At 39.2% G+C, this 26,596-nt stretch overlaps 4 protein-coding genes and 1 long non-coding RNA gene across 13 annotated transcripts; 2 read left to right on the top strand and 3 right to left on the bottom strand.

The window, feature by feature from the left end:
* Positions 1 to 818: 818 nt before the first annotated feature.
* On the bottom strand, positions 819 to 1,867 carry LOC133744680 (zinc finger BED domain-containing protein RICESLEEPER 3-like). Its single transcript, XM_062172749.1, has 2 exons — positions 1,671 to 1,867; positions 819 to 1,509 (listed from the first exon to the last, which is right to left on the bottom strand). The coding sequence occupies exons 1-2, from the start codon at positions 1,865 to 1,867 to the stop codon at positions 819 to 821; spliced, it is 888 nt and encodes a 295-aa protein (XP_062028733.1).
* A 1,483-nt stretch (positions 1,868 to 3,350) lies between these two features.
* LOC133743391 (scopoletin glucosyltransferase-like) lies at positions 3,351 to 5,224 on the bottom strand. Its single transcript, XM_062171316.1, has one exon. The coding sequence runs from the start codon at positions 4,985 to 4,987 to the stop codon at positions 3,455 to 3,457; it is 1,533 nt and encodes a 510-aa protein (XP_062027300.1). The 5' UTR covers positions 4,988 to 5,224; the 3' UTR covers positions 3,351 to 3,454.
* Positions 5,225 to 6,968: 1,744 nt separating this feature from the next.
* On the bottom strand, positions 6,969 to 10,467 carry LOC133743781 (protein LPA3-like). The gene is made up of 9 exons (XM_062171812.1): positions 10,311 to 10,467; positions 10,055 to 10,234; positions 9,721 to 9,768; positions 9,584 to 9,623; positions 9,393 to 9,493; positions 8,588 to 8,780; positions 7,973 to 8,071; positions 7,637 to 7,754; positions 6,969 to 7,520 (listed from the first exon to the last, which is right to left on the bottom strand). The coding sequence occupies exons 1-9, from the start codon at positions 10,377 to 10,379 to the stop codon at positions 7,397 to 7,399; spliced, it is 972 nt and encodes a 323-aa protein (XP_062027796.1). The 5' UTR covers positions 10,380 to 10,467; the 3' UTR covers positions 6,969 to 7,396.
* Positions 10,468 to 11,171: 704 nt separating this feature from the next.
* Positions 11,172 to 16,249, top strand: LOC133706574 (uncharacterized). Of its 9 annotated transcripts, none has more exons than XR_009844618.1 (8): positions 11,172 to 11,367; positions 11,469 to 11,553; positions 11,638 to 11,735; positions 12,049 to 12,137; positions 13,072 to 13,173; positions 13,368 to 13,630; positions 15,121 to 15,227; positions 15,929 to 16,249. It is a non-coding gene; the product is annotated as an uncharacterized LOC133706574 (long non-coding RNA). The 9 variants fall into 9 exon arrangements; XR_009844612.1 differs by adding an exon at positions 13,727 to 14,310 and having other exon boundaries at positions 12,054 to 13,173; XR_009844614.1 differs by adding an exon at positions 13,727 to 14,306 and having other exon boundaries at positions 12,054 to 13,173.
* Positions 16,250 to 16,528: 279 nt separating this feature from the next.
* LOC133707308 (uncharacterized) lies at positions 16,529 to 17,688 on the top strand. Its single transcript, XM_062132867.1, has one exon. It carries the CDS (start codon positions 16,584 to 16,586, stop codon positions 17,604 to 17,606), a length of 1,023 nt encoding a protein of 340 aa, XP_061988851.1. The 5' UTR covers positions 16,529 to 16,583; the 3' UTR covers positions 17,607 to 17,688.
* Positions 17,689 to 26,596: the final 8,908 nt, after the last annotated feature.

The raw sequence follows: 26,596 nt of genomic DNA on the forward strand, positions 1-26,596 counted from the left end.
AGTGGCACTGTTTGATGTTGCATACAAATCTGTTAGGGACAGCAGCAGCTCCTTAACTTCACTGGTTTTTGCCTTCACTGTCTCAACATCATAATTGAGCATTTCAATACAAAGATGGCTTATATTTTTAAGCTTGAACCTGGGATCCAAGACAAGAGCTACCAATAACAATTGATTCATATCATCAGTGCTTCCAAAATACTTTCTAAATTTTGACCTCATCTTCACTGCCATCTCAAACATTATTTTTTCTGTTTCACTTCCATCACTCATCTCAGGCTGCACAAAGAGTGCATCAATCTCAGCTTGTATTGCGACAACGTCATGAAAGGCTTTGTGAGCTGTGGGGTGTTTGGTTGCACTTATTCTCATTGTGACATCATAAAAAACCCTCAAGAACTTAACAAAGATTTCAGCTTTATCCCAATCTGCATCAACTGGTGGTCCCACTCTTTTTCTTGGAGTTTTTGATTTTTTCTGAACTTGGACCTCAACCTCTTCTTCCTCCTCAACCTCTTCATCTTCATCAAAATATCCCAAATACTTTTGCTCTTCCTCCTCAGACAACCTATCAAAGGCTGCCCTCAACTCTAAAGCTGTGTCAAGCATTAAAAATGTCGAATTCCATCGTGTTGTAACATCCAACACAGGAATTTTTTGACCTTCCAGCACCTCCTTTTCAATGCATGACTTGAAACAGTCCAATCTGTTGGAACTGCTTCTAATATACTTCACAGCATTCCTAATTGCTGCACAGCTTCTGTCCATAATAAACAAACCAGCACGAACAATAATGTTCAAGATGTGAGCTAAACACCTCACATGCATGAACTTGCCACCAAACATTGGGGGTTCTTCCATCCTGCCATTTTCCTTTTCAGATAATCGATTGCCACCTTATTTGCACTTGCATTATCAACTGACACAGTCAAAACTTTATCTATCTTCCACTGCACCAAACAATTTTCTAAAATCTTTCCTATTGTTGTCCCTTTGTGATTCGAGATTACACAAAAATTCAGGATTCTCTTGTGCAATTGCCAACCATGATCTATGAAGTGTGCTGTTAACACCATGTAGTTGATGTTCTGTACAGATGTCCAAGTATCTGTAGTTAAGCACACTCTGTGGCTACGTAAATGCATCATAAGCTCCTCTTTATTCCTCTCATACAGCTCCAAGAAAGTCCTAACTATTTTTCTCCTAGAAGGCACCTCAAATCGAGGAATAGCTACCTTGTAGAACCACCTAAACCCCTCATTCTCAATGTGGCTAAATGGTAGTTCATCTATAACTATCATTTCACAAGCAGCTTGAACACAAGCTTCTTGTGACCAGCCTTTGTTAACATTTAAGGTAGGTAAAGTTTGACCATCACTAACTAACACCTGCTGTGTGTCTTCTAAATCCTCCCTACCCGGATACTTCTTACAAACCTTTTCCACATGTCTACGCAAAGTGCTGGTTCCATTAAAAGAAGAATCAGCAGCAAGGTCAGTGCCACAATACCTGCATTTTGCTCGTTTCTCAAATCCAACTTGCTATTTGATCCCATCTTTCTCTTTGAACAATGGACGGTCATACTTGTCATAATGCTCCCACACCCACGACCTTGGAGCCTTCTTAGTTTTACTTTCTCTTTTTCTCTTTTTCGGCTCGCCCCGAGATGCCTGAGTTGCTGCACGGCCTGCACCTTCTTCTCCACCTTGTACTTTTTCTTTTTTTCAGCTTCTATTTCCTTATTCTCACCTTGTTCGGAGACAGGAACAATCTCATTAGTTTCACCAGCTGTGTCAGCTTCTGAATGTTGAGATTGAGAACTAGCAGGTGATGATGGAGCCAAGCTCGAACTCGATGAGCTTGCCATCGAAGAGAGAGGAGCAACCGAGCTTGATGAACTGAATCTCCGAATCTCTGATTACTTAACCCCTGTTCAAAAGTTTGTAAAAATTAAAACATCGATTACCACAACCACAAGCAGCTCAAATTATTGAATTTGGTATCAAACAGCTCGAAAAATGAAACTGAACATTCATAAATGTTAGGTTGCTTACCAGGGGGTTTGGAATTTGGAACCGAGAAATGGAGATGACCCAATTTTTGGTCGGAGAAATGGAGAAGTTAAGCCGTCCAATCGTCCACAGCCCAGACGCGGAGAGGAGAGAAGAAGGGTTAGAGCCTTAGAGGGGAATTCGATTTTCTGATTTAGGGATTGATTGTTATTATCTTGTATGAGTTGTATCAGCTGTGGTCGTGTCTATGGGAAGAGCATAGACTCAGAAAAGGGACCTATAAATGGGAAACACGTGTAATAGTTCGGGTTTTCCGGTCCACAAAGTCATCCAAAGCCAAGGACCGGGACCGGACCGGCATACAAACACACTAGGACCGAACCAGCCCAAACACACTCATTTTTCACTAAAAACCCGGACCGAACCGGCTGGTCCGGATCGGGTCAGTGCGGGTTTACGGGTTTTCGGTCATTTCTGCCCACCCTTAGTTTTATACGGAGTAAAAATACTTGGAAGTTAAAAAAAAAACTAAAGCAATAGTTAGTTAAAACGCGTACAAAACTTCAATACGCGTATAATTAAAAAAACTTTCAATATGGAGTATTATAATTCAAGTGCCTGATTATATTATAATTGGGTGTCATATTCTTTTCTTCATGTTTTGTCACATTTCAGAAATGTTATAAAGTAAAAGCAAGAGTCGAGAGTAGATTATTAGTTATTTTCTTACAAAAATAGTGTTTTATTTATCCGTATTTTTGATTTTTTTTACTACTTGCGGAATTATACACGTATAATTCAAACTTAAAAATGTGCCGTATTACGTTTATTTGACCGTATTATTAGATAAGGTAAACCGAATAATACACGTACGTATTTTTACCGAATTATACGCGACCCGTTTTTTACTATGGGGGCAAGTAGTGGTCGCTGGCCTGGGTTGGCTGTGCAGATGGTTAGGGTTTCTCCAAGTTTATAAGCTGGAACTCTTTAGATTTGGACTTGGACTTCTTTGTTGGGGCTTGGGCTACAATTTTAGTGCTTTATTTGTATTTTCTTAGAATTTCTCCTCTTTAGTGGAAGAAGTTTGTAGGGCCTCAAGTTTGAAAAATGTCACCAAGAGTCCCCATGTTGTCTGTGCCATTTGAGTTTATTCATGGGTAGTGTATTGTAGTTTTTGATGAGCTTCATTGTTTTAAAAATGGTGAATTGATTATGTGTAATAAAAAACTTTTCCTAACACCGGAGTAAGTCATTATGTGTAATAAAAAACAAAAAACAAAAAATTCAAATTATTAAACATTTTAAATTTAATGACTTAGAAAATGTGTAAAAAAATTGTGTATGTCCAAGATGCAAACCAACAATCTTATTAATTATACATTAATACAAAGAAAAAAAGAGTCAAACAGAAACTCTTCCAATTAACATCAAGACTAAAATCAATGAGAAGATGCTTTGTTTTTATGTCTAAGGAAGTCTCCAAAGGCATCTAAAGCCGCGACAGAACTTGTTGGAAATCCATGCTCAAACTTAGCACTAAGCTTCACAGCTCGTTGCTTCATCTCTTCGTCACTCAGTAACTTCTCAATTCCTCTTGTTATATCCTCCTTCTTTATTGTCTCTGATATATCCTCAGAAATCAGATACCCAACTTTGAGATAGCTTACTACCAATTTAGCGTCCAAGTGTTGATCCCCTCTAATTGGCCACGCCAAGAATGGGACTCCACGCCCAATTGCTTCCACCGTTGAATTCCACCCACAGTGCGAAAGGAATCCTCCCGTTGATGGGTGGCTCAGTATCAAGAGCTGCGGGGCCCACCCATGTATGATCATGCCTCTTTTTCCGACACGCGTATCTAGCCCGTGTGGAAAATAGGCCTCTGATCCGGGTTGTGACGAGCCGGGAGGACCCGGAGGAGGACCCGGAGGTCTTCCTGCGGTGACTTGGACCACCCATATGAATGGCTGGGTCGACGCTTCCAGTGCCTCGGCTAGTATCTCATACTCCTCTTTTGTAGGACCAACCTCGCTTCCAAATGAAACGTATAGCACCGATCCACGTGGTTTTGAATCTAGCCACTCATTTACCTCGTCTTCGGTGAAGTTCGACTTCCGATTGGTTCGAACTTCGCGATCATGGAGAACCGAACCGGCCGATTTCCAATATTGCTCTGGTAACAGCGGGCCCACACCCCAAACGGGTTTTTCAATCTTGTTGGAGACGTATTCGATAAACGGATGCTCTAGCTCGTCACAAGTGTTGATCATCACTCCAATAGACTGCTCGATCTCCTCTAACCACATTGGTTGGTCACTGAGCTTTGGCGGACCCATTCTTCGCGGGCCAGGCCCACCATGTGGTGGTCCTTGAGGAGGAAAGCCCGCTCCCGGACCTCCTGGCGGGCCGCCTCCACCAATAGGGAATGGTGGCGGACGAGACTGCCCTTTAATATCCGAAACCGTCAGAGCCATCTCTTCGGGTAACCCGGGTAGCAAACGGGTCTCCCCCGGTTTGATATCTATCGGGTGGGCCTTCCACACGGCATACTCCATGGCCGCGGTGCAAGCTCCGGAAGTGAAAAAGCTGACCACCGGAATCTCGAACTTGTGAAAAGTCTCGTAAGTCCAGCTCATCATGTTGTCAAGAACTGCACAAAGGGGTCGGACTGAATCCGGACTCTCGTTTCGGGTCGAGATGAGCTTCTCAAGCCCGACTGCCATCTGGCCGAAGGGGCGGTGATGCGGCTGAGAACTCGGCTCCTGCGGCGGACCAGACGGTGGCGCTTCAGAAATCTCAGCGATTTCGACGAGTGGGTATTGGCGGAGAGATGAGGGTATGGAGGAGGAGAGGTTGGAAGAGATGACCAAAACGGCTTTGAAGTTTCTGGAGGCCAAGTGCTTGCAGAGCTCCATTAAAGGCAAGAGATGGCCCTGACCAAAAAACGGAACGATCCATATCTCATTTGCCATATTTGCACAGTTGGGTTTGTGTTAAGAGTCTTGCAGTAGAGCTGGGGAATATATAGATAGCGTAGTGGAAGAATGGAGAATAAGAAAGCCTAACTGAGAAGGAATGAATACTGAAAAGAGAGGTAGGACTCAGGTGAAATGGTGATTGACTGTTAGGTATGGGACTGAAAATCTAGTTGTGTACGTGGGATTTGGGAACAGCGTACCGACACTTCTGAAACGCTGGAAATGAGCGAAGAGGACAGCGTGTACCGACCTCGTTGAGATCTTTGATAAGTGACTATGGGCTTAGTCACTCGGAAGCTATTATATATTAATGAAATATCTTCTTTTGTCTTTCTTCATTAGCAAGAAAACTGAGAATTTTTTTTGTTTTTTGTGTGATCTGTTTTTGTTTATTGCATGTCCACTTTTGGGTATAGATTTTTATATCTTTGATATTGTCAATGGGTGGTGAACTTGTTTATGAAGGGGTGATAGATTTAGTTCTTTGATGTAGGGTTTATGCAATTTCAGCTATCGTTGTTTTGCTCTGCCATTCAAGGTTTGTTTAATTAGTTAGGTTCACGGGCGTTCTTATTATTCATTTAATTAGTTGAGGCAAGTAAAAAGGTTACAACCCATGCTCATCATTTAGACCTTTAAAGTTAGCACATAACGCACGGCTATTATATTTTAAAGGTTAGCACATAGCGCACGTCTATTACATTGTCAATTACTTGAGTCACCCAATGAATATATTTTTTTAATGAAAAAAATTAACAAAGTGACTAAAGTGATTGACAGTGTAATAGTTGAGTGACCAAAGTGATATATTTAAAACTTGAGTGACCAAAGTGTCAAATGAGTTATAGTTGAGTGACCATTTGTGGAATTCTCCTTAAAAATAGTATAATAAAATCGATAAGTAAATAATGCAGAAAAATTAAATAAATAAAAACATTACTAGCACGCGCATAGCGCATGGAGTAATACTACTTTTCATAAATGGATAAGTTGCGAATTGTTGAGAGGAAATCAGCTGTTTCTAATAAACCTATCCTGAGGAGGATAATTTCTCGGAGGTAAGTCGGGTTTTAGATGATTGCAAAGACTATCTCTCTGCTTTTCAATCAGTTAGAATCCGACATATTTTTCGTGAAGCAAATGGTGTTGCACATAGGCTTGCACACCTTGCTAGTATTTCTGGCTTAGATGATGTTTGGTTAGATGAGACTCCTGCTATTATTCAGGATGTACTCTACGAGGATTATTGTAATTGTTTCTCTGTAGCACGGGGTTCAGGTTTTATGTCCCCCCCCGTTGCAAAATTCTACTATTAATATAATAAATGGAACCGGGCGTGGGGCTGAGCCTCCCAGCTAGGCTGGGTTCCAAACCCCTTTCAAAAAAAAATAAACCTATCCTAATTTTGTGATTTTTGTCACTACTCCCATATCCATTAATTTAACAGAGATTAACACCGTTAATTTTATTCTTTATCAATTTTATTTTATTTATCGGTATTCTTCCTCTCTTCTTCTTTCTCTACATCTCTGCAAAAAACCCAGCACCCTTTGTTCCATCAGTCCAACAATCTCCTCGTTTTTTCTTTGAAAAATCTAACTTCTCATGAAAAACGCAAAGAGCACAAGAACAATGGCATACCCCATTCCCACCCTGCTTTGTTTCTCCATTCTCAGAAACAAAGATTGAATTTTGAGTCCGACCCAGAATCCAAAATCTAAAACCCAGAAAGAGGAAACTAATCCAATGGCGAAGTTTGATTCTGATCCGGCGGTGGTGGCCAAAGCAACAATGTTGAAGGAGTTGCAGAGACGATGAGGATGGGGATTGCAGCACCCAAACTATTGATCGGGATAAGGAGACTCTTAGTGCTCTCAAGGAAATGAAGCCGAGGAAGAGATCGCTGTCTCTGAAGCAGCGGGAATGGGGAGTTTGAAATCGTAGGCGGTCATGAGCATACAACAATGAGCTATGATAAGCTTCAACACATAATTCCGTTAATAACTTTTCGAACCTCTTGATGGAACGACTTGGGATCCACATCAAAATACATGGTACTCGTCACATAAATCCCATTAGTCCTGTCCTGTAAACCTAGGAAGCTTTCATTGGAGTATTTTAAGAAGCACACATCGTACCCAAATTATAGCTCTTCTTTGCTCAAGAGGGCATTTTTTGACAATCTCTTGGCTTGCTACCTCGATACAACTTCTAGTCTTCTACAATGTGTGCTAGAGATATTATTCCAACATTGAGCTATTCCATGTACAAATTCACGAATTAGTATTCATCCATTACGTTTCCCTCCTATGAAACTTTCATAATCATTCTTAATAGCTGAAGTGCCTCAATACAAGAGCCGTACACGTTTATTGTATTTAATAGAATTTTGGCCGATTTGTGCTAGAGTTTACCTGGAAGAATTTCCAAGGCAACTTCCTTGAGAGATGGCATAGCTTCCTGCTGATGCAAACAAATGTATCTATTCCTCACTTTTCTGAAGACTTTCCATGGACCTGGGTAGCACCTACATATATAATAATAAAATCATCACATTGCTGTTTAAAGCAAGAAAAAAGAAGAAGACGATTTCTTGATTATTAGATATCACTGAGATAACATTATCAGTAGTAGTTATTGAACCTGAAAAGGGTCCCTCCAGAGCGTCCTTTAAAATTGTGAATGTAGTATACAGTCTCCATACTTGGAAACAGGGTCTTCAAAAGTGCAGCGAGCTTTGGGTAGAAGAAAGATGGATAATCTTATTTCATCAAGAAAAAACTGTCATATGTCTCTAAAGAGGTTACTAATTGTTTGAAGATAATGCTAAATAAACTTGCTTCATGTGCAGAACTTATTTGAACCTTCCAATTCTATTTATTATAATAGAAATGTTAGGAAATCGCCATATATGAGCAAATAACCATGTATATTAAACTGAAGGGAGATAAAGCACATCTAGTAACTAACAAAGGATACACCCAGATCTTATTCGGTCAAGTTCTCCGTTGAAAATAATTAGCTTTCTGGAAGTGTTCACAACAGCTTCTCTGTACAGCTCTTCGACTACAAGCATTTCTGAATTGCAAGAAAATCAGAGATAGATATTACAAATTGATAAATGATTTGTGGGAAATGAATGGACATTAAGTCAACTAATGTATCTTAGTTAGGATGAGTTCTAGAAAAATGTAGTGGTGACTGTGAAGTGATGTGAACCAAATTAGTCATAGAAAAATGAGAATAGAAAATTTTTGGGCAAACATCCGAGTGCTGTGCAGGTTTCTATTAGGCATGACCATACAAGAGAAGGGAATAAAACTGTGAAGAAAAAGGAAAAAAAAAAAAAATCAAAGGCCAAAGGAACAAAGCCTAAAAAAAAGAAAAATTGTTGCAGGGATCATGGACCACATAAATGAACTTCATTTTAAGAGCAATAGAAGAAAGAGAATCAAAATTTGAAACTACACACAGACACACACACACACACACGCGTCAAATTTCTTGGTTATAATCACATACCATATTCTTAATATGTGTTTCTGCAGCATTCAACTTTTCCTAACAATGATAAGAAGGGATACTTGGAGTTACCGGAGACATTAAAATATGGATACGCAGCCAAGAATAGTTCATCTTCTGGCTTCACACGGTCCGTCATTTTCACTTTCTCAGTAAAACCAAAATCCTCGAAAAATGATGGCTTAGTCAGATAGTCCAGCTTGAAGGACGCTCCTTCGAATGATGATTTCCTTGCAAATTCAACTTCATTGGCCTCAGGAAAAAACTGAAAGCTTTCGTTCAAAGATTAATATACATCATTAGGTGCTAAACTAAAAAGTTAATTAAGGTAAAAGAACAAAGAGAGTAGCTAGATTAGCTACAGAGTCATGCATCACAGAAAAGTACAACGCAGTCTATGAAGGTATCTGCAAACATATGATTCAACAAGACAGACCAACATCTTCTGGATTAAAGATAAAGCTGTTGGAACCAACTACCCGGTGAAACCTTCAACTGCAATGCTGACGTACAGTAAGCTTTTAAGGAAATTTGAAACTTTTTAGATTAACAAAATTCGAGGAAATCTAGGCTCAACACTGAATCTCTGATCATATGTTTTTTCAGGTTGCAAGGAAAAGATAGCCAGGAAAAAATCAGAATTTCATAACAGAGTGATTAGTTTCAACTATTTATACAGTGTAAAACATGTTGCAATGTAACAAACTATAACTTCTTTATAACAATTCAATCTTATTTTCTTGGGGATTATGTACTCTTCAGTTAGTTAAAACTTTGCACCTTCTCTTTTAGTATAGTATAAGGGATCCATCAGAAGCCCCTACATTTAAAACTACAGCCATTTATCTTCAAAAAGGTGAAAATTTGAGAAAATTACTATTCTGGTCCGCGTGGCTTTCTCTGGAGATATTAAGATGTCACAAAATTCTCGAATGAGCTGTATACTTCCAGTCATTTCTATTCCTCCTTCACCGTCTCCTGAAATGTGTTTCGTGGACTCAGAAGAAACTATATATACTCAATCGGAACAAACTGTAAATATTTTTCAGCTGGTGCAAGGGAATTAACCTGGTACAGAGTCAAGTCCAGCAGTAGGAAACTCGATCTCCTGCAAAAAAAAATAGACGTGTATGTCAGTGTCAAATTCTTTGCATATGTTGACGATATCAAAGAACTGAAGCTACTAGATACTAGTACTAGCTTACCATCAACTGTTTGTTATCCTTCAAAGCCAATTGAGTTGCTTTACTGGCCTATATATCAATTGTCAAGAAGCCCAAGGCAAAACTTAGCACCAAATAGCTGTAAACTAGAATACAAAGTCACACGGATACCTAAGACATGAAGTGAAATGAGAGCTAGAGAGAGTTGGTAGCATGGAGAATTACAAATTTCTAGAAAATCGTTAACCCCCTTTCATCAAATCAATTCAAGTAGTTATAAATTTGAACTACACTGCAGCAGATTACATTCCATTCAAAGCTTAAAAGTTGGGATATCAGAAACTAGAAATGGAATAACAGTACAAGCTCTAGTTACTTGTTCAAGGAGTTCATCATAGTCTCTAGGAATTGACACATCAAAGGCAACCGAAGTGTCGTCCCCGGAAGCCGAACTTGCCACAAGTTTGAGATTTCTTGACAAATGAGATGCAGCCCATTTTGGGGTACTCAAATTCCCATAAGAATTCAATGGCAAATATTTGCAGGCAGTTGCAACCTGCAAGTTGAGTCGGGTCGATGAGTGATCATTTCTGAGGTAATGGAATGAAAGTAGGAGATTGGTTAGTCTTTACCTGGCGACTTGGAAGAGAAGGAATAGCAAACGGAACCCTGGAAGCAGTTCCCGCGTCGGAGATGGGCATTTTTGATTGGTCAGAGATCGAGAGAGAGGCGCGTATTTCAGTTTGGAGTCGGAGTAGCCACAAAGTTACATGCGGCGGGGATGATCCAATCACCCTTATATCAAATGACGATTCTGTCCTCTGATCCAACCACATGTGATTTTTTTGTTGTTATAATCTCGGCAAAATACTACGCAAACCAAAAAAAAAAAAAAAACACTCGAAGATTTTGATTTTTGGACCTTGGTCTTTAATTCATTTTTGTTTTGCAGCATTGGTGGATGATGATTCTACGCCTTCTTCCACTTAAGAAGATCATCACAGTCAAGCGTTGGTTTTTTTTCTTTTTTTTTGGGTCAATGATATATAAGACTACTTTTAATGAAAAAAATTTCAGTGCTACGGTCAAATATCTCATACTTGACCACCTACCTCACATTTTTGCATGAAAAGCTATTAACAATGAATGTTTGGAAGTAATTAACGATGATTCTACTATATGTTTCTTATTTTGTCATTTATTAGAGGTATTTTTTGTTTTCAATAATTCTCTAGATTAATCAGAATCTAACATAGAAAGCTTCAACAGGCTATGTTTCCATGTTGGACAAGGAAATAAAAAAACTTCCTTTCCGAAACCGCCTATTATCTATTATCTAAAACGCGTTAACTGTTCACTGGGGCGTCACTATTCATTCGAGCCCGAAGTAAATGACGCTTTTGTCCTTAATTTTTTCTTAAATTACATCCCTGCCATTCAGTCTGTTATAAACACCCGCCGACAATAAAATGTTAGAACTCCAAAAGGTTCAGGTTTTTTCGCTCTCTCGCTTCTCCTTAGATACGCGGCAAGGATTGATTTCTATGGCAAAGGGATTGATTTTTGATAAATTACAGATTTGCCTGATAAGGTTGGGTATAATCCTCGGCTCTTCCTCTTTCTGGAAGTATCAATCTGCACTAACATCTCTACACCGACATGCATCAACTCTTCTTGCAGACTATCAAGGTTAGCCACTAAGATCAACAGCGATAAAATTATACGGTAAGATGATCAGTTTTAGTCCTCGATAAAGGCTTGATAGAGGTTGGGTTTCTGTTTCATTACAGCTAATAAAACCTCTTTTCTGTTGAAACGGAAGAAAAGAAGAGAAGAAGAAGAAGAGGTACTTTACCTGTAAATTGATCATCCCAGGTACTTTACCATGGCATCTAATTTTGTTTGATTTTTTTCATTTACCATGGCTTCTAATTTGTTTCATTTATTCTTTGAAAGTAGTTGATTCCTTTCATCTTCGGTGAGCCGCTACTACCATCTAGATTCACTGTTAGTCAAGGTCAACCTGAACAATCGAAATCAAGAACAGTGAAAGCTTGGTAAGATTTCAGTTAAGTAAAATCAAGATGAATATCATAGTTGTTCATCTTCTGTTCATATACCCAAAGTGATTACCTTTAATTCACTTTCCGTTTTTATGTTTTCAGCTGTAGTAACTGATTTGTCAGCTTTTATTTTCTTTCAAGACAAAACTTTTTATTGTTTCTTTGTTTTGTTAATCAAAGTTAGCTAACGATTGGATCTAAGAGGGATGTGGGTTTGGGTTTGTTTTGGATTGCTCATCTATCCTTTTTTTTTTTTTTTCCTGTCTGATATTGGGTTTTTGTTTTGAAATGCTCCTGGAATTGCAAGTTTAGTCATCATGTTGGAAGGGAGTGTGAAAAGAGAAGAGGTAATCGTTCACAGCGACCGTTGCGTTATCATTTATCTACTCAAAAAAGGTAATCGTTGGTGACTTCCTCTTCCGTCTTAATATGGTGTTTGAATGATTGATTACTGATTCGCTGTTTCATTGTCTTATGTTTGATGCTCGGGTTGGACTGAAAGTCAGTAAGAGAGTTGGTTGTTGAAGTTTTAGATTAAAATCCGTGTATACATATGTATATAATATTTTATGTATGTATATATATGATTGTTGTCATCATCAATCCAGTAGTTCTGATATTTTTTGATGAAATTTGCCAATTTTTCATTCTCTATACAAAATTGATCTACTATTTCATATGTTGAAGTAGAAATAAAATGCCTAATTTGTAATACAGTTTATGATGTTCGAAAGAAGAAGTTATTGAGAAAATAAAGTTTTATACATGACTCATTGCCTTTGCTGCCATCCCTTTGGTTTATTTCCATGTAGAATTTGCGGTAGTTACATAATTACCTTTGTATGGGCTGCCTTTCCATAGGTATTTCCTACACACTAACTATTGAATTTGAAGTTTGTATACATATATATACACACAAAATTTTATATGTGTGTGTGTTATAATAATAATCATCATCATCAACTCATTCCTTTTGGTGTTTATTGATGATACTTGCCAACTCTTTGTTTTCTAAACAAAATTGACGATCGAAAGATAGACAGGGAAAAAAAGAGAGAGAGAGAACAGTTTTTCTTCTCTTTGTTAAATCTGAAATTTTAGAGTCTGTGATTTTGATCTGTTGTTGGGCATCTGTCCCACCTTCTTCTTCATGAGCAGAGTTTCAATGCTGAAGAAGGTATAACTAATGATGAGATTGACGACTTATACAGTATACTTAATGGACTACTTTGTTTATTCGTCTCCTGTGATGATGAAGTCATATGGTTTGTTTCTTTGTGAATGGTTTCTATGCCTTTGTTGTGTGATCAAACTGCTTTGGTGGAAACAGAAAGTGCCTTCTAGGTGATTGAGCAAACAAGAAAAAGACAATTTTGTGTCTTTCTTTGTTTGGGCATCGTTACTCAGACACATTGCTGTCTAAGTTAATCAGGTAATTAAATCTGTCTTTCTCTTGGATTTATGGTTTTTCTTCTCAGTTCAGATGAATTTCTTTTTTCAAATTCAGTGGTCTTTAGACACATATTTTCATTTTTTTTGTTTTCGATTATATGTGATTTTGTAAAATTTGTTCTTAGTTTGTTACACTATTCTGCACCTTCTTACATATTATACTATATACTAAAGGGCGTCGCACTGTGCAACTGTTCATTCGAGGCGCTACTGTTCATTCGAGCCTGAATTGAATGACGATTTTGCCCTTGGTGGTTACGTGAATTACAGTTGCCCAATTTTTATATTTTTAGCGTCGTGTCGTTCAGCAGAAGAGACTGGAAACGCAAAGGGGATAGGTGGTGGTTGGTCCTTTCACTAATCGAAAGAAAGACTGAAGCGAGTAGATCTTGCGTTCTTGGAATCGAAAGAAGAATAGAAAAGGTTTTTGATTGAAGGTGTGTTTTCGGTCGATGCATATGCTATTGGCTATTTGAATTGGTGGTTTTTGTTGTGGTTAGGTTTTGATTTATTTGGGGTTTTCTATGTTTTAGGGGTGGTTGAGGATAGCTGGTATTGCGCTTGAAAGAAAGATTGAGGGGAGTAGATTTCTTTTCTATTATATATGTTTTCAGAAAATGGTGGCATGATGTTTTGGAATAGGTAGATTCAAGTGTACCTTCTTTAGGAGCAGAAAGTACATACAATTTAGAAAAATGGAGATTAATAGTTTATAGTGGTCAACATGACCATTGAATCTGGATTTTTTTTCTTCAGAGATCCCTCTTAGCTGTGGGATATGCAGTTTCTCTTTTCATTTGCGGATTGATTTGACTGTACTGACTACAATTGGAACAATTTTTTTTAACACAAAACTCATAAACTTAAATAAAAATACCAGTACATATGTATAAATAGAAACATCTATTAGTTCATTTACCAGTGGGCAATATTTGATTCTATCTGGGTGTACATTTGATTCTGTCTGGGTTCTTTTATTTAATAATATCATAGAGCTCTAGCTTTATTAAATCGACAGTTAACTTCTCTTAGAGGAAAGACAGAGAGTTCAAGGTCTGCATCAAGTTGGCAAACAAGCCCGACCTTTATCAAGCAATTTAATTCCTAGATGCTGTATGTACGTCTTGGTTCCTTTCAATAATAACATATACAAATTGGTTTGGTTCTAACTTGATATCCTTTGTACATATATTGTGTATTCGGTAGGTCATTTTTTAACACTGATCTGGTCCCCAAGGTGACCTTGAATATGGCCGGCTTGGAATACTGGAGAGGATGTTACCAATTTGTTCTGAATAATAATAATATGTTTGAAAATATTTATTTTTTGCTGCTTCCTTTTGATATCTTGGAAGTCGTTGCCTTTGTTTTGTGCTTGCTCAGTTCCTCTGAGCTCTAATTTTCCCTCGCTTGGAAGGGTTTGGCAAGCTATATTATAAGTCTAAGTACATAATGGTAAGTCAACTTATCCTCTGTGGTCTAATGGGAAAGAAGCAATCAAGCTATATACTATATTACATTTTCAGTGTCCCACATTGCGTTTGAAGTATTAACTTATCCTCCGTGGTCTAATGGAAAATAAGCTGACAATCAGCCATAATAGTTTTAAGTATAACCATAAGGTGGTCAACAAATATTATATCGTTCCCCATTTTTTAGTTGTCTTAGGTACTAAAACATAGATAAGCAGGTTGGGAACATCTATTTTTCAGTTGGCTTAGGTACTAAACTAATGGTCTTCATTATTTAATTTCACAAGTACAAAATGCTTGGGTAGAAAGTCAATTGCTGTGATATTGGAATGAAGTACAGAATATCTGTAGGCATTTCATTTGGTTTCTCATACAACTGCTAATTATGTTCACTGCCTAGCACACAGAGTATAGTCATATATGTCTTGATTTTAACTCTGATTATTTCTGTGCAGTTTCAAGCAAAGGGAATGAATTTGATTTGGAGAAATACTGATGGACCAAGGGATATTGTTTAATGTTTATGAGCCAAACAATAACAATCTGAAGTTTGGACTGAAAGGTCAGCCTCTTATAATTGATGCAATTCTGCTGAATTATTATTCGTATCATTACTCTGCCATAGAACAGAAACCACTAGATGTAATGTGAAAGCATAGAGTAGTTAACTTCATGGTAAAACCTAAAGAGGCATAATGGAAGATTTAGTCTGTCATGTAACAAATCTGCTTTGCTGATGCTGTAATTGTGTGTTTTAGTCCTTTTTTGAGAATTTTCATTTCATCAGCTGAATGCCAATTTACTATTGCCTAGGACAGTTTCATGTGGAGAATGGTAAATTCTCAATTCAAATTAAGCTTTGATTTCAACCATGTGTGTGATTTTTTTTTTTTTTTGCATTTTAATGAATGGCTAAGATCTTGATTGAACGTGATTAATCTTTTTTCTTGGAAAAAGTATGTCTGTCAGTTTGAGTGGATAATGCAGTTATTCTTTTCTTATACAAAATTCAATTATATATGCAAACTTTTGGTTATCGAGTGTGTTCAAGTAACAGAATGTAACATAAATACTGTATCGATAGATTGATAGGAAGTATTGACTGCAAGTTTATCTTCATATGATAGCTTATATGTTGGAGTTGAAGTAATGTAAAAATTTTACTTGAAACTTTGCTCTTGCATGATAAAATCAGATTCCAAATATAAGAAAACAAAGGTAAGCACACTGATATTGTGATTTTTGTGATGTAATCTAACGCAGACTCAAAAGAAATTGTAGACCAGCTCCAATGGCATGGGTTCTCTCAAGAAGAATGTGGTAACATTGATAGAGTTAACATTGTGAAAAAACTTCAAAAAGCAATATGGTGAAGATAATGAAACTACTGGAGAGCAGATAAAGACTCTAGATATAGCAGTACCTGAAGGTGGGATTCACATGAAGATGGCATTCATTTATGGGAATGATAGAGAACTTTTTGTTGCATGCGATTATTTAGCTATTTCACATTCTTCTGTACACTGGATTTGAATAGCTTGAATTCACTTTCAGATTTAATATATTATGATCCTGTTGATGTTCGTTCTCTTTGGTATAGAAAATTGAAATTAGGTCTTACAGTTGCAGCATGTTTTGGAGACTTGGAATGGTTCTTAGATCAAAGATAAAGTTTTTTTTTTTTTTTTTTCATTAGATTATGAATTACTCTATTACGTATAAACTTCAGGAAAACATATCAATCCCGCAGTATCGCGCGGGTTTCCTTGCTAGTATTTCCTAATACAAAGTGGTTTCCAAGTGTACAAGTTTCTTGGCACCCTTATAAATGCAACACAATGCATAGTATTCTTTCAATTCCGCTATCAATTCTACTTCCTAACATCTTTCCAACAGATTCACAAGCAAGCTTTTTTAGATGGCTTCTTTAAACATAGATCAGAATTTGGTACGTCAACGGATGATGGAGATTGATATGGAGCGTCGGCCGTCTCTCGATCGAAGCTATCGCTGCTATTCTGCAGCTTTCTTGGACAAAAACCAAGCTGCGAAACTCGAAACCGGTGACAAAATCTTTATGCCACCCTCAGCCCTCAGAGTCCTTTTGTCTCGGCCCAGCAGTAACCCGATGCTCTTCCAGCTACGAAACCCGAATGCTGCCGAGAGAGAGTTGGTTTCACACTGTGGGGTTTTGGAGTTCACTGCATTAGAAGACACCATTTATATGCCTTCCTGGAAGATGAAGAGCCTGGACTTGGAAGAGGGAGAGTTTGTTCAAGTCAAGAATGTGACTCTTCCAAAAGGCAAATTCGTTAAATTGCAACCCCACACCAAAAACTTCTTGGACATTGCAAATCCGAGAGCTGTGTTGGAGACAACACTGAGGAGTTTTACATGTTTCACAACTGGTGATACTATTAAGCTGCCTTATAATGGCAAGGAATACTATGTGGATATCGTAGAAACAAAGCCTGGTAAGGCCATAAGTATCGTTGACATAGACTGTGAAGTTGACTTTGCGCCTCCTCGCGACTATAAGGAACCCGAGATGCCTGTTGCTGCAGCTTCTCCTCCGACAAACAAGGCGGCATTGGTGGCAGCTGATCAGATTGAAGAACCTAAATTCAACCCTTTTACCGGAGCTGGAAGGCGTTTGGATGGAAAACCTTTGTCCGCTGCCCCAGTTTCTTCTTCCTCATTAGTTGCAGCAGCCAATAATGGTAAGGGAAATGCACAGCCATCGAATACAGGATCCAGCTCACAAGGGACCAGTCGTCGGGCTCAGGGGAAGCTTGTTTTCGGATCAAATGCTGCCAACCGTACTACTACTCCTCCAAAGGAAACAGAAAAGGAAGCTTCAAAAGAGCAGGCTAAGCCAGAAAAGAAAGAAGATCCAAAGTTCCAGCCCTTTACAGGGAAAAGGTACTCATTAAAAGGTTGATTGATTGGAGTAATAATCTGGAACTCTTAACTACTTGTATCTTTCTGTTATGTGTCATGTTGGCATATGAACAGAGGAAAAAAGCCAATGTCATTTTCTGGTATAAATTTGTCTACTGAGATCAAGAGTTGAACTCTCTGTCTATCGTTTTTATATAATCAAAGTTTTTCCCTAGAGTAAGCCAAGGAGCACTGAGATCAAAAGTTGAACTCTCTGTCTATCGTTTTTATATAATCAAAGTTTTTCCCTTGAGTAAGCCAAGGAGCACATCAATCAAAGACCCTTCAAAGGCTGCAGAAAAATATATATTATAGGTGATCATTGATTATAAGTCTGTTATTGGAGTCTGTAACCTGTTTGTTTTTGACCCTTCAACTTTTCTCTCCTTTTATTTTAATTAAAATCTGGAACCTGTTTGTTTTTGCAGTTTAGGTTATTGGATGTTATATTTGTGTTTACTCTTTTTTCATTTTTTGTTGTTGGTCTGAATAGAAACTTCATTAAGCCACAAGGGTAAAGAAAGAGCGAAATACAGGAAACCAGAAAGCAAAGATCACACCAGTACAACAACTAACTTGAGAGCTAAGAAACAGATCAGCAGCTAAAAGATCCACTAAACATTTTTTTTCTATTTCTCCCAACATGGTTGATTTGTTAAGGGATAGTAAAACCTTGAAATTAAGGGCCTAAACCTGTTTGGAGGGCCTCCAAACTGGCATTGTTATATATATTCTCCAGTTTGGAGAAGAAGATTAATACAATTATATCATAGATCTCTATAATTGACATGGTATCTGAGCAATTTTGCTCTCGAGAGTCGAGACCGATACCTATTTCTAGAAATCTAGATTAGCCATACTCATATTCCGATGCCAGAAATACCATGAGAAGAACTTAGGCCTCGTTTGGTTCACGGAAGGGAAATCAATTCCCTTGTCTTTCCCATGGGGAAGGAAAACTAAAGTTCATGTCAGGTTTCCTTTCCTCTGTTTGGTAAAGCAGGGAAAGTATTCTCTATTTAATTGATTTCCCTTCCGGTGCTTGATTGGTGCAAGAAAGGAAAGTAACAATATATCAATGTTTCAATAATAACCTTGTATTTTAAAATAAAAACAACATCATAAACATTCAAAAGTACACCAATTTTTTATGCAAGAGAGGGTATTGTTGTCTAAAACTTTTGTAATAAATGCTGGGAAATGGGAAGGGAAAATTAATCCTATGGGGTCTGAGTGGAATGATTTCCCCCCCTACTTTCCCCTCTGTCAGGAAAATATTTCTGGAGTTTGTGATTACCAAACAAAGGAAAGTAATGACTTTTCTTTCCTAAGTCCTCAATTCTGCGAACTAAACGATGCCTTAGTTTCTTCATCCTACCCAGTACCAGAAACAATACAAATACCTAAGAACTTTATGTTCTTCGCCGTATCCATATTCTAAGAAAAATTCAACTGATCAAAAATTGCCTTGATTCCTTTCTACCATACTCAGACCAGACTCATACCAAGAAAAGAAGGAAAGAGCTGCAACAATTTCTTTTTTTTGCCGTACTTTTCCACCATATCCAGACCACCAAAAAATATACCCAAACCACATCAGTTTGGAATTTCATTAACAGATTTGTTTTGAAGCCATTGCTTCATCAGACGCTTACTAGACTATCGATCTCTGACATTCCAAACGAGATCATCATACTCAGGAAGTGGCGACAAACATTTCTGTTGGAGAGGAAAGATCCCACATTAGAAAAGTAACAAATAAAATATAACTTATATGTAAGTGGATCACACCTCATTGTACCGAGGTCTTTTGTGATTAAAACCCAACACCTATCGGGTGATTAAGTTGGGACAGTATCGGTACAATGGTGGTCCACGAACCATGCTTGTCGCTGTTTAACACAATATCAGAGCAGGTCCCTCTTCAATTACGTCGCCATCATAAACCTAGCGGATTTGGGTTCATTAATTGATTCACCAGTCTTTTCTCCAATCATGGACCCGATTTGGGTTCATTAAATTGGCCATCGAAAGATTCCAATTAGATTAGTACCAAGTGTCAAATGTGGGCCTTAAATTATTATGTGATTGACCAAGTCTCTACTGTGGGACTTGTGACCCGATTTCCAATGTGGAATTGGGTTTGTCAATTAATTGCACGTGCATACCTAGAGTTAGGTTGCACGTGAGGGGGCGTGCTAGAGAGAAAAGATCCCACATTAGAAAAGTAACAAATAAAATATAATTTATATGTGAGTGGATCACACCCAATTGTACTGAGACCTTTTGTGATTAAAACCCAACACCTATCGGGTGCTTAAGTTGGGATAGTATCAGTACAATGGTCAATGGTGGGCCACGAGCCATGCTTGTCACTGTTTAACAATCTCGTAGCTCACCTCCATAAGACTAGAGTGCATGTCCGTCGATCTCAGACCGCAGCCCCGTTGATCCTAGACTGCACTTGACAAAACTCAATTTTGACCACCAAAGAAATCTTATTACTGAGGCCCAATCAGCTCGGCTCAACTCGTTCTAGTACCAAGCTGAAAACAATAACTGAACCATGGTTCTCAATGAAGTACCCACTAATTCATCACACACATCAACAACGAACTTCGAAACTTCTTCTTAAATAAAGGGTGATCTTCAGCCAATGACCATGGCCCCCTCGATGAAGTACTCACTAATTCATCACACACATCAGCAACGAACTCCGTAACTTCTTCTTAAATAAAGGGTGACCGTCATCCAATGACCATGGCCCCCTATTGCTCCAAAAAAATTGGATAGCACCAATTTTATTTCTTGGTCTAAACATGCCAAGTTGAACATCACCGACCGAGGCAAACTTGGCTATCCCACTGGCAAGAAGAAAGCACCATCTGAAGAAGAAGATGAAGAGGGTTATGAAATTTGGGTTCTTCACGCATGGCTCCTCAACTCTATGCACAAATATAGCAGAGGAAATTATGAAGGCTTGGAGACAACTAAGATATTTGAGATGTTGTCAAATCTATTTTTTCAGTAGCCCAAGATGATACAAGAAACTATGAGCTGCAAATTGCTTATGTTTCACTAAACAGAATGGAGCTCCTCTTCATGGCTATTAGTCTATTACAACAATATGAAGAAAATATGGCAGGAGCTTGACATATTGGATCCCAAATGACGTGGCAAATGACACATCATGACTTTTGATTTCATATTTTCAATCTGTCATCAAAATAATTAATTTCTTTTCAGAAAAATAATTAACATAAATTGCAATTAAAGTCAATACTCATCCACATCTAACTATCTCTTAATTGTATCTCATCGTTAATCTTATTTTTTTTCCTTAAAAATTCATCAACCATCTTATACTTGCAACGATAAAAAAAAAAAAAGACTAAATATTGTTTAGTCCTTGAGCTTTTGACCATAAAACACTTCAGTCCCTGACCTTCTAATTTCACACGTTTAGTCCCTGTACTTCAAAATTTAAGACCAATAGGTCATTGCCGTCTAAAAGTCGCGGCGAAATGTCTATTATGCCCTCAGTTTTTTTTTATAATAAATTTATTCCTTTCTCTTTTTTTTATTTATTATTTTTTCTTTATTTTATTCTTTTTTTTCAAACAGAAAGAAAGAAAGGAAAAAAAATTCCTTTTCCAAATAAAATAAAATAATTAATTAATTAAAAAAAAAGAACTAAGGGCATAATAGACATTTCGCCGCGACTTTTAGACGGCAAAGACCTATTGGTCTGAAATTTTGAAGTACAAGGACTAAACTTGTGAAATTAGAAGGTCAGGGACTGAAGTGTTTTATGGTCAAAAGCTCAAGGACTAAACAGTATTTAGTCCTAAAAAAAAATAGTTGTTATCTTGATGCTTAGTTTCTTTTGATTCTTTTATGATTATATTCATAGTCTAAGTTGCTCGCTATTCACAAATGTATATTTTTTCATCAAACCCTAAAGGCCTAAACATATTGTTAGAGACAATCAATTATCCTCCACTGATTAGTCTGTCTACAGCTGATTTACAGTTTCCTATGATTATGCATCAGTTTAGATATTGTTGTTAATGTAATATTATTGATTTATGTAACTGTCAATACTCACAGCTATATAATGCATAGAATGTAATAGCCAAAGAAATTAAGGGAAATCAATTTTTACATGGTATCAGCCTAGGTCTAGTATCCATACCTGTGTCTTATCTTTTTCTCACGTCTCTCCTTTCTCTTGTGTCTCTTCTTCCCCATGGCTGCCTTTCCTCCCTCTTCTGCTCCCTCACAAGCTACTGCCCCATTCACCACGCCTAATGACTCCTACTATCTCACTTGGCGTCGTCATATCAACCGCGGTCATCATTTCCAGCCGCCACATTCTCCACAGATCACGTATTCTTTCAACGCACACCAGCACCTTTTTAATTCAGCTGGCCCTTACACCTCTCCCTCTTGGGCTGCCCGCCCTCCCCCATCCAATGGACTCGGTCCAGCCCCAACTTGGTGTCCAAATTGCCACACCAGTCATCATGGGCTGCTTCTATGCCCTCACCGATTTTCTGGATCATCCACTGCTGCACCGTTTGCTGGTGCTCACTCCGCTGCTGCTCCATCTTGGTACCTGGATACAGGAGCTACCCATCACATGACCTCCATGCCTGTCAATAATCCTCACTCATACGATGGTCCTCATACCGTTTTTATGGGTAATGGGGACTCAATGCCCATTTCCCATACTGGTACTCTTCCTTTTTCCTTGGGCTCCACCCATTTTTCCTTACAAAATGTCTTTCAAATTCCGTCTATTCGTAAAAATCTCCTATCCGTTGCTCGCTTCACTAAGGATAATAAAGTTTGTTTCCTTTTTGCTCCTGATTTTTACCAAATATATTGCTTACTTTCTGGTCGTCTCTTGTTTCACGGTCCCTGTACAGATGGCCTGTATCCGCTCAATCTGTCTAGCGTCTCCACCACTCCTCAAGCTCTCGCCTCTATTCACTCCTCTATCTGGCACAATCGCCTAGGTCATCCATCATCTGATGTTTTGTCTCGTTTAGGTTCTTCACTCGGTTCAAAGTTGTCTTTCCGTACTTTTTGTCGTGAGTGTGCCCTTAGCAAGTCTCATAAATTGCCTTTTAAATCTAATCATGAGTCTGCGACTTCTCCATTTTATATTATTCATAGTGATGTATGGGCATCCTCTACTTGCTCTGTTAGTGGCTTCAAATATTATGTTCTCTTTACTGATGAATTTTCCCGCTATACATGGCTTTACCCCATGCGTCGCAAAAATGAAGTTCTTACCCATTTTCAAACTTTGGTTGCCTTGATTCAAAATTTCTTTAACACAACCATCAAGTTTCTTCAGAGTGACAATGGGACTGAATATGTCAATAATGCCTTCTCTCTTTATTGTAAATCCTTGGGAATTCAACAGAGATTTTCTTGCCCACATACACCACAACAGAATGGACTTGCCGAGCGCAAACATCGTCATATTTCCACAATGTGTCGTAGTCTTCTCCTTACCTCTGGTGCTCCCCATAATCTTTGGGTCGAAGCGGTTTTGACCTTGGTTTATCTAATTAATCTCCTTCCCACACCCACTCTCAATTGGGATACACCCCACAACCGTCTTTATGGTAGTCCGCCTTCCTACTCGTCTCTTCGAGTTTTTGGTTGCTCTTGTTTTCCCTATCTTGGGTCATATGTCTCTGATAAACTCTCCAGTCGTAGTATCGAGTGTGTGTTTTTAGGTTACAGTCCTCAACACAAAGGTTACCGTTGCCTCGATCCATCCACCGGTCGTGTCTATGTCTCTAGGCATGTTATTTTTAACGAGTCAATTTTTCCCTACAAGAGTTTACAGGTACCTTCAGTTTCGGACACTGGCTCATTGGAATTCACCCTCTTGTCTAGCCCGGGTGTTAATCGCTCACAGCCCAACACACCTGGCCCAATTCAACATGAAGAGCTGATCCCTTCTCCTGCTGTCAACACCTACAACTCGAGTTCTTCTGTCGTTGACCTTGCTGCCCACAACCCAGCACCCAGCATCGCTTCACCACCCCGCGCGCCTCCGCCATCCACAGCCTCTCCGTTGCCGCCTCTAGCGCCCAGCGCCGCTTCACCGCCCGCCCCCATCCGGACCTACCAGCGCCGCCGACCCGTGGTTCCAGATCCATCTCCGACGTCGGCCCCTGCCGACCCATCATCTGGCTCTGGCCCAGACTCTCCTCAGTCGCCGCCGGCTACACTTGCTCCTCTATCGCCGCCATCTTCCAGTGGTCCCCCACTTCTCCAGTACATTCGCCGTCATCCTCATCCACTGCCGACGGCATCCCAGGCTCATACAACTGCCGCACCAGGTCCAACTCTTGTCGCCCAACCACTGGCGTCTTCTCCTGCCCCAGTCACATCCCCATCCGGATCTTCTCAAATTGAAGCTTCTGTCGACCCGCCTCCTCTAGTTCTCGCCCCGCCCATCGTCACAGCTGACAGGCCAGCCCCGGTTGGTCCCCCTCCACCTGTTCATCCCATGACTACTCGGCTTCGAGATGGCACTCGTCAGCTCCGACAACTCACTGATGGTACTGTTCGGTATCCTCTGCCTCGGGCTCTTCTCACCTTCCTTGACACTGTTGAACCCACCTGCTACTCTCAGGCGTGTCAGAAAGCCGAATGGCGTGCTGCAATGACAGAAGAGATCAATGCCCTGTTGAAGAACAACACATGGACTCTGGTGCCTTCCTCCCCCACACAGAATACAGTAGGCTGTAAGTGGGTGTTTCGGGTAAAGCGGAAGTCTGATGGGTCAATCGAGCGCTACAAGGCTCGTCTAGTAGCCAAGGGATTCCACCAACAGCAAGGTATCGATTATGATGAAACCTTTAGCCCTGTGATTAAACCTGCAACTATTCGTACTGTGATTACACTTGCTGTGTCTCGAGGTTGGTCCCTACGCCAATTGGATGTGAAGAATGCCTTCCTCCACGGCATTCTCAAGGAAGATGTCTATATGGTGCAACCTCCAGGCTTCATTGATCCGGCACGGCCTTCCCATGTCTGCAAGCTAAACAAAGCCCTTTACGGACTGAAGCAGGCTCCCCGTGCCTGGTTTCTTCGCATGAGTACCTTCCTTCTATCAGTTGGGTTCATTCAGAGTATTGCTGATCCCTCCTTGTTCATTTATCGACAAGGGCTTCACACAATTTATTTCCTCCTCTATGTTGATGATATTGTGGTGACGGGTAGCGATAATCAGATTCTCCAAAGTTTCATTGATACTCTTGGGCGTGGTTTTGACATCAAGGATTTAGGCCCTCTCCATTATTTCCTTGGTCTACAGGCCACTCCTCATTCTCAGGGACTGCACATCAATCAAATTAAGTATGCACATGATATCCTATCCAAGCATGATCTACTGTTCAGTAAGCCTGTGAGTACACCTATGTCTGCTAAGTCTGATCTCCATGCCACTGATGATGTCGTCCTTGAGAATCCGACAACATTCCGTCAACTTGTTGGGTCCTTGCAATATCTCACCATCACACGCCCAGACATTGCCTTTGCAGTTAACACGGTTTCCCAATTTATGAGCCAGCCACATGTGTCTCATCTTGTTGCTGTCAAACGCATCCTCTGTTACATCAAAGGCACTCTCGCTCATGGTTTACTGTTCACACCACAGCGTCAACCGGTTACTCTTTCTGCGTACTCTGATGCTGATTGGGCCGGTTGTCCCAACACTCGTCGCTCCACATCAGGCTACCTTGTGTATCTAGGCTCGAACCTCATCTCTTGGTGTTCTAAAAAGCAGCCTACCATTGCTCGCTCTAGTGCCGAATCCGAGTATCGTTCTCTTGCTCATGCTAGTGCCGAAACAACTTGGTTGGGGTATTTACTATATGAGCTTGGTGCCCGGATTCAGTTCCCCATTTTGTTACATTGTGATAATCTGAGTGCCACTTATATGGCTTCCAATCCTGTTTTCCATGCACGCACCAAGCATATCGAGCTTGATTATCACTATGTTAGAGAAAAGGTTGCTCGTGGTAGTCATCGAGTATGTTTCATTCCATCCAAGGATCAGCCAGCAGATTTACTAACAAAGGCACTTCACAAGTCTCGCCATCTTCTCTTTTCCGGCAAACTTGTCCATCCAGGACCGCCAAGTTTGAGGGGGGCTGTTAGAGACAATCAATTATCCTCCACTGATTAGTCTGTCTACAGCTGATTTACAGTTTCCTATGATTATGCATCAGTTTAGATATTGTTGTTAATGTAATATTATTGATTTATGTAACTGTCAATACTCACAGCTATATAATGCATAGAATGTAATAGCCAAAGAAATTAAGGGAAATCAATTTTTACACATATCAAACATGCATAAAATCAATTTTTATGGTAATTCATAAAAGAGATGTTGAGTTTTGCCTTACGTTTAGGATAATCAATTTTTAGCCCTGATCCTTGCAATACATAGCTTATGCCAATGCCAACGCTAATCTAACAAGCATATGAGCTACCAGATTGAGTCGTTTCTTCACATGCTTCCAAGAGACTAACTCAAACTCACTCATTAGCAATCTGACTGCATCTAACATTCCTCCAATTAATCATTGTTCAGACAATTTTAGATAAATATTCTATCTTCTTTTAAATTATATTGTATATTGTTAGTTTTACTGATATTACGGTGGAGGTAAGTTTCTTAAGACATGACCTAAAAGAATTATAACGTATTATAATGTGAAATTTATTCTTATTTATAACGTGCCCAAGTTGGGACCAAAATCTTCTATGAATAAATGGAGATTATTTTTGTATAGAAAATCACTATATAGAGATTTTACCGCACAAATGTTTTTCAAAACCGCACAATGGTTTTCAATTAGCGCACTGTATTTCAAAACCACAACAACTTTCCAAACAACGTAGCACATTGTTTTTTTTTTTTTTTTTGAAAGAAGGGCTGGTATTGCTGCCCTC

The sequence above is a fragment of the Rosa rugosa genome, chromosome 4 (assembly GCF_958449725.1).
Source record: "Rosa rugosa chromosome 4, drRosRugo1.1, whole genome shotgun sequence".
NCBI classification, from domain to species: Eukaryota; Viridiplantae; Streptophyta; class Magnoliopsida; order Rosales; family Rosaceae; genus Rosa; species Rosa rugosa.

Coding starts and splice junctions, on each gene's coding strand:
- LOC133744680 (XM_062172749.1), bottom strand. CDS start 1,867: ATGGCAAGCTCATCGAGTTCGAGCTTGGCTCCATCATCACCTGCTAGT. Junction 1,510..1,670: donor CAGGCCGTGCAGCAACTCAG/GCATCTCGGGGC, acceptor AGCAAAATGCAG/GTATTGTGGCACTGACCTTG.
- LOC133743391 (XM_062171316.1), bottom strand. CDS start 4,987: ATGGCAAATGAGATATGGATCGTTCCGTTTTTTGGTCAGGGCCATCTC.
- LOC133743781 (XM_062171812.1), bottom strand. CDS start 10,379: ATGCCCATCTCCGACGCGGGAACTGCTTCCAGGGTTCCGTTTGCTATT. Junction 8,781..9,392: donor AAGCCACGCGGACCAGAATA/GTAATTTTCTCA, acceptor GAAAGCTTTCAG/TTTTTTCCTGAGGCCAATGA. Junction 8,072..8,587: donor TCCATATTTTAATGTCTCCG/GTAACTCCAAGT, acceptor CTTGCAATTCAG/AAATGCTTGTAGTCGAAGAG.
- LOC133707308 (XM_062132867.1), top strand. CDS start 16,584: ATGGCTTCTTTAAACATAGATCAGAATTTGGTACGTCAACGGATGATG.